Source organism: Ostrinia furnacalis, unplaced genomic scaffold, assembly GCF_004193835.3.
Source record: "Ostrinia furnacalis isolate ACB-3 unplaced genomic scaffold, ASM419383v2 OfSCF4088, whole genome shotgun sequence".
Taxonomy (NCBI): domain Eukaryota; kingdom Metazoa; phylum Arthropoda; class Insecta; order Lepidoptera; family Crambidae; genus Ostrinia; species Ostrinia furnacalis.
Genome location: NW_021134327.1, coordinates 1 through 15,360, shown reverse-complemented (window position 1 = coordinate 15,360; position 15,360 = coordinate 1). Strand labels below are relative to the sequence as shown.

The following is a 15,360-nucleotide window of genomic DNA, read 5'->3' as shown; positions in this document are numbered from 1 at the left end:
TACGCCTAGTCAATATTATTGGGATTGCGTGTGTGACCACTGTTTGTAACTTTTATTCAAATTTATTATACTATAGTTGTTTCCATTGATCAATATGAAAATATGTTTAAAAATGCAATCATTGAATTTTTATCATAATATTTGGAGCAAATGAAATTATTGTGAAACGTTTGAGATTAATTATTATCGTTTTGAGTGTCGTTTATTTTACGTAGTATCAAATTTTATTTTTTAATTAGGTATCAATAGTATCTTTTTTACACTGATGATGATATAACTTAAATACATTTTAATTAAAAACTTACGAGTCGTTTTATTTATTCATTCACTCAGTTTTAGGTGTCGAGACTAAGGCTAAGTTGCACTACCTTATTTTAACCGTAAAATTAACAATAACCGGTGCTTTTCGTATGGAGCTTAGTAGATTTTTGACATTTGTCAAAGTTAAAGTAAGATGGTGCAACTCGGCCCAACTCTCACTTCTACTGGCCGTCAATAAAGGAGGAGTCAGAAGCGAAGTAGCAAATTAAAAGACATCGTATCAGTCGACATAATATATTTACAGTGAACGCTGGCTCAACGTCGCGTGTCTCGGGCGGGCTCAGTACTTGTACTTGGCGTGCTTGGGATGTTTGCGGTGGTGGTGGGCGGGCGGCGTGGCGGGCGAGCGGCGCCGTCGCTCCCGCTCCCGCGACCTCTCCCGCTCCCGCTCCCGCGAACGCTCCCTCTCCCGTGACCTCGAGCGAGACCGCGATTTTCTTTCACTGAAATCAGTTGTAATATTACGAGTCCTGCCAAGTATAACTCAAGGACTGAATCTTTTTAAAAAACTCATGACTGAATCCTCTAAATCCATAAAACAATAAATACATATGGATGACGATATAAATAAAAACACCCATTTTTACCTATTATTTATATAATTTCCCTACTCAAATTATGACTCAGCTTAAAGAACTTAAAACACTCAGAAGACTCGAAAGGACTCAGCCTCATGTGACTAACGAGCCCTAGTCTTGAAAATAGAATCGAGTTTCGAAATGAAGACAAAATACTCGAGTTTCTTACAACTCTTGTTGCTATTGAATAACGAGATTGTTTAGAGTAGGCGCCAGGCGGCAGTTTCCAGCTTTCTTTCTGTATACGGCCTTTTCGTGGAGTATAAGAGTAGGCGCACACCGTTGATTTTTAGCTGGCCGATAGTTGTGCCCGATTTTAAATTGTATGAAGAATCGGCGTAGTGTGTGCACTCCCATACATGCCCATTGCCCATACTGATCAACTGCCCAACTAAACTATCGGCCGACGAAAAATCAACGGTAGTGCAAATCAAATTAAGAAATAAAGTAAGATAGGTATATTGTAACATAGATAAATATTCTAAAAAGGAATGAAACATTAACAAACTTACCTATATCGAGATCTCTTTTCTCGTGGTGGCGATAATGAGGGCTCCCGAGATTTCTTTGATTTTTTTGATGATGTTCTGCAAAAAATAATAGAACAATGTAGGTATGTCATGTAGCTTCATAGATTTTTTAAACGCGCTCACTAGTGACGACGTTTGATGTAAACTCACAGTCAGCCCTCAGATCGATCATTTAGGCTGGTTTTAGCACAGAATAATAATAAGTACTACGTACAGAAGTTTTACTTCGCGAAGGTATTTAAAAAAAATGTATGCTCAATGTCATTAACAATATGGTGTAATTTAGCCTGTCTCAAGAGACAAGCACCATTTTGTTGACAAACGTCAGTGATCGGCACTGCGCCGAAGCTATAGGGCTGACTTCGGTAAAATGGTGTGACGTGAAGTGCCAAACTGCGGAAAATGGCGGAGGAAATACATGATTTAGCATGAATTATCATGAATAATATTAACTACTTATTTACCTCTCAGTGTCTTGAGGCAAATTAAAAAAGTACATTTTGTGTTTTTATTATTATTTAGGCAGTTAAATACTGCACAGTAAGTACACCATTTTCTTTATTTTCTTCCATCATACACATGTACACGCGTGCGTGAGTCAATGTTCGCTCGTATGTGAGGCCTTGTCGAATAGTATCCTGTAGGTGGGCCATCGTGCGTGTTTTGTTTTCGATGTAAACTCGCGAAGATGAACCGGCCTGGTTTTAGTGCCACGCGGACTGTCAGTGCGGATCGATCCGCACAGCCGATCTGTTCGGAGCGGTTCCTCCGGACCGCATTACTCTAAAGCGCTCCCTAGAAGTTCATACAGATTGGCCGTGCGGAGCGGGTCCGCACCGGACGGTCCGCGTGACACTAGTCCGAGAGGCAGGCAAGGCAGTACTGAACACACAAGGCTGAAGAAGTAAGTAAATAAGGTTCGAATGCCGGCAACATAAGGTTTGTATATCACTTACGAGTAGGCGTCGTCGTCCGGCGAGCGCCGGCGCGGTTCCGGCGAGTCGCGCGCCTCCGCCGCCGCCGCCGCCGCCGCCGCATCCTTCGCCTCACGCGCCGCCTGCCGACGTCACAGTAATAATAATAATAAATTTCTTTATTAATCATAACATAATACAGATACTTTAAAAGAACTCTGATTTCCGAACTAGGTATAGAATACCTGTATCTCAGAAGATCAGCGCCCTCTTCCACAGATCATAAACTAAGAAAAATCAGAAGTATTCGTTAAAAACGGAATCAAATCAAGTGGAACCCTGTGGGGCCCGCTGGGGCCTAGTGTGACCCGTTGGGGCCTATTGAGACCCGCTAGGGTTCAGTAGGTTCTAGTGGGACCCGCTGGGAGTCTAGTGGGACCCGCTGGGGCCTAGTGGGGCCCGCTAGGGTCCAGTAGGTTCTAGTGGGACCCGCTGGGAGTCTAGTGGGACCCGCTGGAATCTAGTGGGACCCTCTGAAGTCTAGTAAAACCCTCTGGGGTCTAGTGGGGCCCGCTGGGATCCTCTGGGGCCTAGTGGGACCCACCTTCTTGATGAGCTTGCGGCGGTAGTGCTGCACCTGCTGGGTCGCGTCCAGGCCGGCGCGGCGCGGGCGGGCGCCGGCCTCCAGCTCGTCGGCGTACTTCATACCTCATCACAGTGGGACCCGCTGGAGCCTAGTGGGGCCCGCTGGGGTCTAGTGGGACCCGCTGGGGCCTAGTGGGACCCGTTGGGAGGCTAGTGGGACCCGCTGGAGTCTAGTATGACCCGCTAGGAGTCTAGTGGGACCCGCTGGTGTCTAGTGGGGCTCGCTGGAATCTAGTGGGACCCTCAGGAGTCTAGTAAAACCCTCTGGGGCCTAATGGGGCCCTCTGGGGCCTAGTGGGACCCACCTTCTTGATGAGCTTGCGGCGGTAGTGCTGCACTTGCTGCGTCGCGGCCAGGCCGGCGCGGCGCGGGCGAGCACCGGCCTCCAGCTCGTCGGCGTACTTTATACCTCATCACAGTGGGACCCTTTGGGAGTCTAGTGGGGCCCGCTAGGGTCCAGTAGGTTCTAGTGGGCCCGCTGGGAGTCTAGTGGGACCCGCTAGGGTCCAGTAGGTTCTAATAAAACCCGCTGGAGTCTAGTGGGACCCGCTGGGGTCTAGTGGAGCTCGCTGGGGCCTAGTGGGGACCGTTGGGATCTAGTGGGACTCGCCGGGAGTCTATTGGGACCCGCCAAGAGTCTAGTGGGCCCCGCTGGGGTCTAGTTGGGCTCGCTGGGGTCTAGTAGCACCCTCAGGGGCCTAATGGGGCCTAATGGGGCCCGCTGGGTCCTGGGACCCACCTTCTTGATGAGCTTGCGGCGGTAGTGCTGCACCTGCTGGGTCGCGGCCAGGCCGGCGCGGCGCGGGCGGGCACCGGCCTCCAGCTCGTCGGCGTACTTCAGCACGCGCACTTCGATCTCGCGCAGCGTCTCTCGCTTCAGCGACTGCTCCTCGCTGCGAACCAAGTTTCCGAGTTGCTTATATCGAGCCAGAGATAGGTGTGAATGGGGACTACGCCGTCTATTCACCGTCGCAAATCAGATTGAATGAAATTGACAGACCGAGATCTGTTTGGTTATTCAAAACATTTCAGAAACAACGCACAAAATACATTAAAATAAAAACCATAGTAATTAAGTAATGTTAAAGCTCACAGCAAGAAAATACAAGTTAACGAGTAAGGATGTGACTGGATGGGAATTTTTTTCCGACTGAGTAACGGTGCGACTCGTCGGGAACATACGTCTGCGAAGCTTCGATCAACAATACCGTCTCGATAAATTACGTCTCGGGAATAAACAGCGCACACGAGAAGCGAGTTCTTATAACGACGGGATGTACGTACCTGGAATTTTAGACTATTAAATATTAAATTAAATTGATGCCAGACGAAACAAGTAAGTAAAATAAAAGCTTGTAAACAGAGATCAATCACAATAAAAGAACTCACTTCTCAAGCACTTATTTCCCGAGACGTAATTATTGCGCTGACCCGATATCTCCGTCACGTTCGCACATTGCGACCGCAATATAATCACACGCGAGTGATAAGGATGGGTAGTCTAGGGTTATTGTACAAAATTGTATCTGCTCGGCGACCGGACTTCAGTCGGTATCGTTGGCTTAAAGGCTTCCACAGACCAAACGCGGGTCAGAAGCAGTGCGGGTCAGTTTCAGCGCAGTAGTATGCACACTGAAGGCAGCGCAGTATTAAAGCAGTTGCAACGCGGGCGGTTGTCAAAAAATTCAATATTCGAAAACCGCTTTCAACGCGCTGCTACCGCCCTGCCTCCGGTGAGTCATGCTAATATGGCCGCCATAGTAATACAACAGCGCGGGCCCACGCTCTCGCCGCTTCTGTCCCGCTCTCGCGCCGCCTGGTTTGTCGTTCGGCAGTTGCAGTGCGGCGCGGTTGGAGCGCGGGCCCGCGTTCAAATTTGGTGTGACACACTTCAAAGAGTTTCTTGTATTACAACTTGCGCGGTCCCGCATTCAAACTGCGCTGCTACTGCCCCGCGTTTGGTCGGGCGAAGCTTTAAGATGTGTTACCTGTCGGGCTGCGCGGCGGAGATGGCAGGCGGCGTGGGCTCCCGCGCCGCCGCCGCTCCCGCCCCGCTGCCCGCTAAACTCGAGGCTGAGGCCTTAAGTATAAAAACGAGCCCTCATTGGTTTTTTAAAAACCCTTTTTATATCTGCAATCGACTTAGGTCATAATCAGATGTTTTGTCTTGCTTTTTTGTTTGTGTTCATGAGGAGGGGTATTCCAGTAAATTCTCTCCCTCGGTTTTTACTAATTCACGTAGCAATCTAGTCCAGCCAATATTCAGTCCAAGCCACTAGCATCTTTGGTCCAACTGTAATATTTGCCATCTTTTCAGTCTTGTGGTGGTCTTGTGGGTTTGTTCCATAATTTCTCTAGCATGTTGGTTCGTGTGATGTTTTAGCCTTTCCTTATATTTGGTACAGTATAAAACCCTCATTGGTTATGAAACATTTCTACGCTCCGCTCCGCCTTGAGGAAACCTTAAAGGTAGCATTCGGATCATGACGAAGTGCTGACGGATGCAAGCAACCGAGTCGCGCGACGTGTGGGCGTGGCCTGCCGGCTACTTGCGTCGCGCGACTCGGTCGCTCACAAGGCAGTGCCGTGACGCGACAGATGCAAAATGGCCGCGTTTTCTTCGCACGAAGACGAAATTTTAATAGAATTAGTAAGTTTCGTATGGGTCGCACGACTCGTGTCGCGAAGATTCGTAAGTAGCTGTCGCCCCGCGACCTGCGACCGGTTGCCTGTCGCGGTCTCGGATGGTGGTCTCTCGTCGCGGTCGTTTTGATCCGAATTTGTTACCTGTCTGTCTGCGCGGCGGAGATGGCGGGCGGCATGGGCTCGCGCGGCGGCGAACGGCGAAATGTTGTGTTCGGGGTTGTGTTGTTAAAAACGATAGTCCTCATCCCATCCCAACTAATCCCAACTACTCCAATCCCAACTAATATTATAAATGCGAAAGTAACTCTGTCTGTCTGTCTGTCTGTTTGTTACGCTTTCCCGCTTAAACTTCGCAACCGATTTTGATGAAATTTGGCATAGAGATAGTTTGAGTCCCGGGAAAGAACATAGGATAGTTTTTATCCCGGTTTTTGAAACAGGGACGCGCGCGATAAAGTTTTTCTGTGACAGACAAAATTCCACGCGGGCGAAGCCGCGGGCGGAAAGCTAGTTGGTTATAAAACATTTCTACGCTCCGCCTCGGTGGAAAACTTAACATGTTACCTGTCTGTCTGCGCGGCGGAGATGGCGGGCGGCGGCGGCGGCGGCGCGGACGGCGTGGGCTCCCGCGCCGCCGCCGCTCCCGCCCCGCTGCCCGCTAAACTCGAGGCTGAGGCCTTAAGTATAAAAACGAGCCCTCATTGGTTTTTTAAAAACCCTTTTTATATCTGCAATCGACTTAGGTCATAATCAGATGTTCTGTCTTGCTTTTTTGTTTGTGTTCATGAGGAGGGGTATTCCAGTAAATTCTCTCCCTCGGTTTTTACTAATTCACGTAGCAATCTAGTCCAGCCTTCCAATATTCAGTCCAAGCCACCAGCATCTTTGGTCCAACTGTAATATTTGCCATCTTTTCAGTCTTGTGGTGGTCTTGTGGGTTTGTTCCATAATTTCTCTAGCAAGTTGGTTCGTGTGATGTTTTAGCCTTTCCTTATATTTGGTACAGTATAAAACCCTCATTGGTTATAAAATATTTCTACACTCCGCTCCGCCTTGGTGGAAACCTTAAAGGTAGCATTCGGATCATGACGAAGTGCTGACGGATGCAAGCAACCGAGCACGCGCGACGTGTGGGCGTGGCCTGCCGGCTACTTGCGTCGCGCGACTCGGTCGCTCACAAGGCAGTGCCGTGACGCGACAGATGCAAAATGGCCGCGTTTTCTTCGCACGAAGACGAAATTTTAATAGAATTAGTAAGTTTCGTATGGGTCGCACGACTCGTGTCGCGAAGATTCGTAAGTAGCTGTCGCCCCGCGACCTGCGACCGGTTGCCTGTCGCGGTCTCGGATGGTGGTCTCTCGTCGCGGTCGTTTTGATCCGAATGTGTTACCTGTCTGTCTGCGCGGCGGAGATGGCGGGCGGCGGCGGCGGCGGCGGCGCGGGCGGCGTGGGCGCGCGCGGCGGCGAGCGGCGCCAGGCGGCGGGCTCCACGCTCTCCCAGCGGGACGGCACGAACGCGCCCGCCGGCGAGCCGCCGCCCGACCCGCCCGAGCCGCCGTCCAGCGGCACGCCGTCTATGTCCTCGTCCACTGCGGTCGAAAGTCAATCATTAACTTCTATGCTGTAGAGCAGTGTTTCTCAACCTGTGGGACCCCCCAGAGGGTCGCGAAGCCTCTATAGGGGGGTCGCGAGAGGTCGAAAAACTACCTCAGTAAAAAAAAACAGTGAAGTTTTAAGATAGATTTGTCCGAAATCTAATTATGCAAATGCGTGTATGTTGTATGGATTTAAGTATTCGGTCCCTACAACATCGTTGTAACATTATAAAAATGCATAAAAAAAAGCGAAAGGTTGGGGTTGTGGTCGGGGGGTCGCCAAATATTTTTTCATATTAGGGGGGGTCGTGTCCTGAAAAAGGTTGAAAAACACTGTTGTAGAGTGTAGATTATAGATCGTTTCATCCACGAAGACACGCCCCGCCACTTTTTGAGCGAGGGAAGCGCGGGGTGCGGGGAGTTTCGTACAAATCTCTTCATCAGTCACTGTACTTACAATATTCTGTGGCCGCCAACCGGCGCAGCGCGGCGCCGCCGCCGCCCTCCCACTCCTCGGATAAAGACGACCAGCCGGCGGACACCGGGCTTGAAACAATGCGACTGACCTGGCACGCCGTCGATGTCTGGGTCAGCCGCCAACCGGCGGAGCGCGGCGCCGTCCAGCGGCCCGGCGCCGCCACCGCCCTCCCACTCCTCCGACGACGACGACCGGCCGGCGGACACCGGGCCTGCAACGATGCACCTGGCGCCTGGCGCGGGTCATGTATGACCGCGCCTACACCAGCCCGCCCCCCGGGCAACCGCCCTCTCCCCCGGGACCTCCTGCTGCCAGAAGCAGAGGACGCCGACACCTCCCAGCCTGCTGCGCCTGCGAGACCCGTCTCCGCACCAGCCGTCACAGCACCGAAGCCACGCTTCAGAATAGTGACGGCCCAACGCCCGCATCAAGAGAACACAGCACCAACACCTACTGCAAACATATGACTGCCTGAAAGCTCCCTGGCATCCAGGAACCGCCCGCTCGCTGGTCGTTCACTGGGCCTCGACCAACGTCGACTCACCCGGTGGGCTGGTACCGCGCCGAGGGCGGGACAGTGGTGCCAGGTAGAAGCCCAGGCAGTCCGTCGCCGAAGCGACGACAAAACCACCGACTGGCAGTAGCTAGTCGAGATGCTGCACGGGCCATGAGCACAAGCTCGACGCCCGAACCGGCCAAGAAGGTCGAAGACCTGTGATCGATCNGCTGGGAGACTCAGCGTGCGCTGGGTTGTACCAGATTATGTTACTTCCCAGATACTTACGGGGCATGGGTGCTTTAACAAGCGCCTGTGCGATATGCGTCTCCGGAGCGCCGCGGAATGCGAATGTGGGGAACGCGAAGAGGACAGGCACCACGTCCTGTGGTCCTGCCATTTGTACGAAGACCTACGCCAAGCTCTGCTTCAGGGAATCGTACCCGAGAGACCCGGATCTGCCTGGTACTCCGATCTCGTCTCTTCGGAGGCGAACTTCGCCCGGCTGCGAGAATTCACGTACGGCTGGCATAGGAGGAGGACCGCTAGCGCTGCACGGCACCAGAGGGTGTCATCCGTGCTGTGAACGTCAGGCCCCAGAACGACGACCGGCCGGCGGACACCGGGCCTGCAACGATGCGACTGACCTGGCACGCCGTCGATGTCTGGGTCAGCTGGGCGCGGCGCGGGCGTGGCGGGCAGGCGCCGGCCGGCCGCCAACCGGCGCAGCGCGGCGCCGTCCAGCGGCCCGGCGCCGCCGCCGCCCTCCCACTCCTCCGACGACGTTGGAGTCGGTGCTGGATACTTGGCAGACCAGATGGGAGGGGGAGACGAAGGGTCGTGAGCTCTTCCAATTCTTCCCCGACGTGGCTGGGAGACTCAGCGTGCGCTGGGTTGTACCAGATTATGTTACTTCCCAGATACTTACGGGGCATGGGTGCTTTAACAAGCGCCTGTGCGATATGCGTCTCCGGAGCGCCGCGGAATGCGAATGTGGGGAACGCGAAGAGGACAGGCACCACGTCCTGTGGTCCTGCCATTTGTACGAAGACCTACGCCAAGCTCTGCTTCAGGGAATCGTACCCGAGAGACCCGGATCTGCCTGGTACTCCGATCTCGTCTCTTCGGAGGCGAACTTCGCCCGGCTGCGAGAATTCACGTACGGCTGGCATAGGAGGAGGACCGCTAGCGCTGCACGGCACCAGAGGGTGTCATCCGTGCTGTGAACGTCAGGCCCCAGAACGACGACCGGCCGGCGGACACCGGGCCTGCAACGATGCGACTGACCTGGCACGCCGTCGATGTCTGGGTCAGCTGGGCGCGGCGCGGGCGTGGCGGGCAGGCGCCGGCCGGCCGCCAACCGGCGCAGCGCGGCGCCGTCCAGCGGCCCGGCGCCGCCGCCGCCCTCCCACTCCTCGGACGAAGACGACCGTGCCGGCGACGCCGCCGCCTCTCCCGCGGCGCCGGCCGAGGCGGCTATTTCCTACGGCGGGTCAAGCGAGAAACGGGGGTCAGGGCACGGTAATACTATCTACAGGGTGGAAACGATAAGTGATCTCACTCGATTATTTCTAAACTATACAAGATATCCAAAAACTGGTTACTGATCCTGAAAGTGCTTCACGAGCTCTTTCAAACGGTATTAGTAATAGGTTACAGAATTAACTGTATCTATCCGAAAATTCAATGTTTTCAGCCTTCATACTAAATGTATGCCAGCCGCACAATATTAGAAGTGTTAATTTTTTTTTATTAAATAATAAACTCTTAAAGGAAACTTGTTGTGCATTCTCTTTTAAAATTATTCATGGAAAACATTGATTTTAGGCTTTACTTGCTATAATATTATCAAGACATGGGTGCCATGACTATGGCAGTACTAAATGTATGGAAACTGGAAACATTGAATTTTCGGATAGATCCAGTTTATTTTGTAACTTATTATTGGTATCGTTGGAAAGAGCTCGTGAAGCACTTTCAAGATCAGTAACCAGCTTTTGAATATCTTGTATACTTTTTAATATTATGTGGTTTTACTAAATGTATGGAAGCTGGAAACATTTAATTTTCGGATAGATCCAGTTTATTTTGTAACCTATTTTTGGTACCGTTGGATAGAGCTCGTAAATCACTTTCAGGATCAGTAACCAGTTTTTGGATATCTTGTATAGTTTAGAAATAATCGAGTGAGATCACTTATCGTTTCCACCCTGTATACAGTATTCCAACTCGGCCATATTTTTAAAATAAACGTCAACAGTCGCGCGGTATGTCACGGTATGACAACATGCGATAGGGCTGCCCACCTACAGTACCCATTTTAATTATGATGTATGATATTATTACCGTGGTCAAGGTTTGTATGTGTATACAGGGTGTAACTTTTAACAGATTTTAGTTGGTTCAATGCCCGGGTGTGGCAAGCAAATTTTTGGATGCGATTTTATTTCTTTTCAAAAATTAAGGAATGTTTCTTTAAGTAAAATTTTCTATCTACAGTATGAAGTATTTTCCCTCCAGGTGGCGTTACAAAATTCCACCCATAGGTATATGTTACAGTCAAAACCACTTTTGACTGCAAAAATCAATTTTTCCCGTCAAAAGTAGTCACTTTTGTTTGACTGCAAAAAATCAATCAAAATTCGTACAAACTTACGATTAGTGAAAATTATACCTTAGTTCTTTAGAAATTTCCCTAAATGTAAACAAATATGGCCAACTGACATTGACGAATTTTTAATCTATGTCAGTTGATATACTAGTGATGCGACAAAATCTCTCGTTAATCGCAATTTTGTAAATGTCATTTACGGACTGCAACAGACGATTATTAGATTTTTAAAGATTGTTTGTATAATTATTAAGATCAATCCCTCTTCTGATTGATATTGAGATCAGTAATGTGATCGTCAAAATAGGATCTTCTTAATCAAAGAAAATTTAATTTTACCTTTTTTATTTGTTTAGGAAATATAATTTAAATTATACTGTGGGGTCTAGACAAAGTGCACAATAAAATCGTAAACCAGTCGAAAAGTGGTCGAAAGGCCTTTTTTATGTGACACTCGTCTGTATAATAAAGCTGAATTCAACGACTTCTTCGCAAAGTGTGTTATTGCATTCAATGAAGAAAAAATACATTGTTGAATATAACCTCGTTTATATTTTATTTTAAATTAATATTATCAAAGTAATTGGTAATTGAAATAATTGAATACTTGAAATAAAATCGATAAAATTTACAGATTATTATTTATGAATATAGTCTATGACTTGCAGATTTTCCAGAGATAGGACCTAAATTTAAACGTCATAATGTCAATTTGACATTTTAACATGAAGCACAAATTTTCACCATCCAAATATTTTGTTAAAATATTTTGTTTTCAATGTTAGATTTCATATTTGTTTCATCATGAGAATAAAGTTGGTTTCATGAGCTTGTGAAATAATGTGTATGATATTAATAAAACGTGAGTATTATAGTGTAATTGTGTGCACATGTGTTTGTTTACATCGATGGAAATATCTAAAGAATTTAGGATTACATAGATTTTAAAACTAACACAACACTACTGTACGGACTGTATTTTAAGGTTCGGCCAAACCAACGCGATCACACACGATCAGCCAGCGTGCAGCGATGGTGACCAGACTTAATTGCATTGATCGCCATCGCTACACAACTGGCTGATCGCGTGTGATTGCGTTGGTTTGGCCGAACTTTAAATGTCATAATATATAATTTGTTTTTAAAACGGTCGGGCTGATCCTCTCCAGCTCACCTTCTCCTGTCCGAGGAAGACGTCGTTGATGTGCAGCAGGAAGTCGGTGGGGTACACGGCCCAGTCGGCCCACGCCTGCAGCACGCGCGTGACGCGCGCGCGGAACCCCTCGCGCTGCAGCCGCGAGCCCAGCGCCTGCCACGCCGCGTGGCACGCGCGCATTATGTCCGCCAGACGCGGCTGGAAACTGACATAAATAAATAAATAAATATCCTTGGACATTTTACACTGCACTTCTAGTCCCAAAATAAGCAAAGCTTGTACTATGGGTACTAGACAACGGATATAGACATACTTTTTTTTTTTGTAAATTGTACACATATTATACATAGAAAACACCCAGTTCAATACAAACAAATATGTTCATGGACACAAATGTTTGTATTGTGCGAGAATCGAACCCGCAACCTCCGGAATAGTAGTCCGTTTCGAACCACTACACCAAACGGCCGACATGCTTGTTATAAGGCTGGCTTTAGAATCACGCTGACCGTCAGCGCTGACAGCCGAAATGTTAAAGCGTCGGCGCCGAGCGATCAGCGTCACTCAGGAACGTTCCCTTCAATTACATACATATTGATCTGTCAGCACCGACGATCAGCGAGCGGTCAGCGCGATTCTGAAACCCGCCTTATGGCTGATTATGTCAAACTATATGGTGAAAACGATGTCTCACTCGATTATTCGTAAACTATACAAAATATCGAAAAACTGGTTGCTGATCCTGAAAGTGCTTCACGAGCTTTTTCAAACTATATTTTTTATTTTTTACAGCATTTTATTTTTTTTATTTATTTATTTATTTATTTATGTTAGGTTGTAGGCGTTGTGCAGGATGTCGGACAGCAGGTAGAGTTGAGTGGTGGCGGGTACTCAGGTAATGAATGGTGGCGGGTACTCAGGTAAGTACTCACGCGCTGCGGAAGGCGCTGGCGTTGGTGAGCTTGGCGCCGGCGTTGTGCAGGATGTCGGACAGCAGGTAGAGGTGAGTGGTGGCGGGTACTCAGGTAATGAGTGGTGGCGGGTACTCAGGTAAGTACTCACGCGCTGCGGAAGGCGCTGGCGTTGGTGAGCTTGGCGCCGGCGCTGTGCAGGATGTCGGACAGCAGGTAGAGGTGAGTGGTGGCGGGTACTCAGGTAATGAGTGGTGGCGGGTACTCAGGTAAGTACTCACGCGCTGCGGAAGGCGCTGGCGTTGGTGAGCTTGGCGCCGGCGCTGTGCAGGATGTCGGACAGCAGGTAGAGGTGAGTGGTGGCGGGTACTCAGGTAATGAGTGGTGGCGGGTACTCAGGTAAGTACTCACGCGCTGCGGAAGGCGCTGGCGTTGGTGAGCTTGGCGCCGGCGCTGTGCAGGATGTCGGACAGCAGGTAGAGGTGAGTGGTGGCGGGTACTCAGGTAATGAGTGGTGGCGGGTACTCAGGTAAGTACTCACGCGCTGCGGAAGGCGCTGGCGTTGGTGAGCTTGGCGCCGGCGCTGTGCAGGATGTCGGACAGCAGGTAGAGGTGAGTGGTGGCGGGTACTCAGGTAATGAGTGGTGGCGGGTACTCAGGTAAGTACTCACGCGCTGCGGAAGGCGCTGGCGTTGGTGAGCTTGGCGCCGGCGCTGTGCAGGATGTCGGACAGCAGGTAGAGGTGAGTGGTGGCGGGTACTCAGGTAATGAGTGGTGGCGGGTACTCAGGTAAGTACTCACGCGCTGCGGAAGGCGCTGGCGTTGGTGAGCTTGGCGCCGGCGCTGTGCAGGATGTCGGACAGCAGGTAGAGGTGAGTGGTGGCGGGTACTCAGGTAATGAGTGGTGGCGGGTACTCAGGTAAGTACTCACGCGCTGCGGAAGGCGCTGGCGTTGGTGAGCTTGGCGCCGGCGCTGTGCAGGATGTCGGACAGCAGGTAGAGGTGAGTGGTGGCGGGTACTCAGGTAATGAGTGGTGGCGGGTACTCAGGTAAGTACTCACGCGCTGCGGAAGGCGCTGGCGTTGGTGAGCTTGGCGCCGGCGCTGTGCAGGATGTCGGACAGCAGGTAGAGGTGAGTGGTGGCGGGTACTCAGGTAATGAGTGGTGGCGGGTACTCAGGTAAGTACTCACGCGCTGCGGAAGGCGCTGGCGTTGGTGAGCTTGGCGCCGGCGCTGTGCAGGATGTCGGACAGCAGGTAGAGGTGAGTGGTGGCGGGTACTCAGGTAATGAGTGGTGGCGGGTACTCAGGTAAGTACTCACGCGCTGCGGAAGGCGCTGGCGTTGGTGAGCTTGGCGCCGGCGGCGCGCACGGGTGACTTTTGTCACAGTATGTCAACTACTAATTACTGTCATGGTGACAAAAGTTTCTGTGACTGACTGTACGGTAGTCAGTCACAGAAACTTGAATTTTGGGCACATTAGAATAATATTTTTTAACCAAGGTAGATAAAGTTAAAAACGGGACTATTTCCAAAAAACCAAAAATTGTCGACAATTGCAGCAAAAATTTACCATTTTGGAATCCTTACTAAATGCGCCAAATTATGACGTCACTTGCCACACTCGCGTAGTAATTTTTTTTTTCAGTACAGTCAGTTTAAACTAGGCAAAATTTTTATTTTGAATTTTTTTTTGGGAATAATGTATTTTTTTCATCCAAGCTGGAGCAGCTGGTTTTGTAATTTTGATAACAATTTAGAGAAGCATTATTCAGGGTTACATAACAAAAAAACAATTTGGAAAAAGTGAAGATTTATGGCAATACGAGTAAAAGGACCGTCACCTGGAGTAGAATTTTTAGATTTTTTTTAAATGCCTATTATTTTTAAAATATGCCACATAGTATTTTTTTTAATATTTTTCTGATAACCAGCACAACTTGCCTCAACACCCAGTTCCGGCTTGACGTTACATTACGGGACACCCTGTATAAGTGATACGAGATACAAAATGAGATCAAGTAATGATAGATGATACCCCTTCCCACCCTTTGAGTCTCAGTAAAGTTGTGGTGCTTGATGCTGATACCTCCTATGGACAACTTGAGAGAATCAGAAGAATCAAGATGCACTGTTTTGCTTCACTCGCCCACACTCATGCACGTTCACGAACACTTAATGGTTAATAATCCACCATTATTACACATTAATATCGCCCAAACACGAATTTTAATAAATAAAACAAAACCGCTAACATGACTTAAAAAAAATGTGTCCTTATGCGCTTTATTTTTTGTTATATTTTTTATTGATAGTACATTAGTAGAACTACCTCCCCTATCAGTTTGATTTACCCATTCTGGGACACCCTGTATATTATCAAAAAGAAAGGAAAAATAAAACAAGGTTTCGGTGGCAGGTGGCGGCGTGCCTGGCCGAGTCCCTAAGCGGCGAGCAGACGGCGGCGCACAAGCGCATC

At 49.4% G+C, this 15,360-nt stretch overlaps 2 protein-coding genes across 2 annotated transcripts; both read right to left on the bottom strand.

The window, feature by feature from the left end:
• Positions 1-484: 484 nt before the first annotated feature.
• Positions 485-9,243, bottom strand: LOC114358676 (U2 snRNP-associated SURP motif-containing protein-like). Its single transcript, XM_028312698.1, has 7 exons — positions 9,132-9,243; positions 8,851-9,000; positions 7,025-7,223; positions 3,728-3,881; positions 2,386-2,486; positions 1,412-1,486; positions 485-764 (listed from the first exon to the last, which is right to left on the bottom strand). Exons 1-7 carry the CDS (start codon positions 9,241-9,243, stop codon positions 602-604), a joined length of 954 nt encoding a protein of 317 aa, XP_028168499.1. The 3' UTR covers positions 485-601.
• Positions 9,244-9,272: 29 nt separating this feature from the next.
• Positions 9,273-12,967, bottom strand: LOC114358683 (U2 snRNP-associated SURP motif-containing protein-like). Its single transcript, XM_028312705.1, has 3 exons — positions 12,903-12,967; positions 11,989-12,175; positions 9,273-9,686 (listed from the first exon to the last, which is right to left on the bottom strand). The coding sequence occupies exons 2-3, from the start codon at positions 12,148-12,150 to the stop codon at positions 9,273-9,275; spliced, it is 576 nt and encodes a 191-aa protein (XP_028168506.1). The 5' UTR covers positions 12,151-12,175; positions 12,903-12,967.
• Positions 12,968-15,360: the final 2,393 nt, after the last annotated feature.

Excerpts from the sequence above, each read along its gene's own strand:
- LOC114358676 (XM_028312698.1), bottom strand. The coding sequence starts at position 9,243 with ATGGCAGGACCACAGGACGTGGTGCCTGTCCTCTTCGCGTTCCCCACA. Across the intron at positions 9,001-9,131 it reads TGTTAAAGCACCCATGCCCC|CACCGACTCCAACGTCGTCG; the intron begins GTAAGTATCTGG and ends CCAAGTATCCAG. Across the intron at positions 2,487-3,727 it reads GCCGCAAGCTCATCAAGAAG|GCGGCGCGTGAGGCGAAGGA; the intron begins GTGGGTCCCAGG and ends TGACGTCGGCAG.
- LOC114358683 (XM_028312705.1), bottom strand. The coding sequence starts at position 12,150 with ATGCGCGCGTGCCACGCGGCGTGGCAGGCGCTGGGCTCGCGGCTGCAG. Across the intron at positions 9,687-11,988 it reads TCTTCCTCGGACAGGAGAAG|GAAATAGCCGCCTCGGCCGG; the intron begins GTGAGCTGGAGA and ends GACCCGCCGTAG.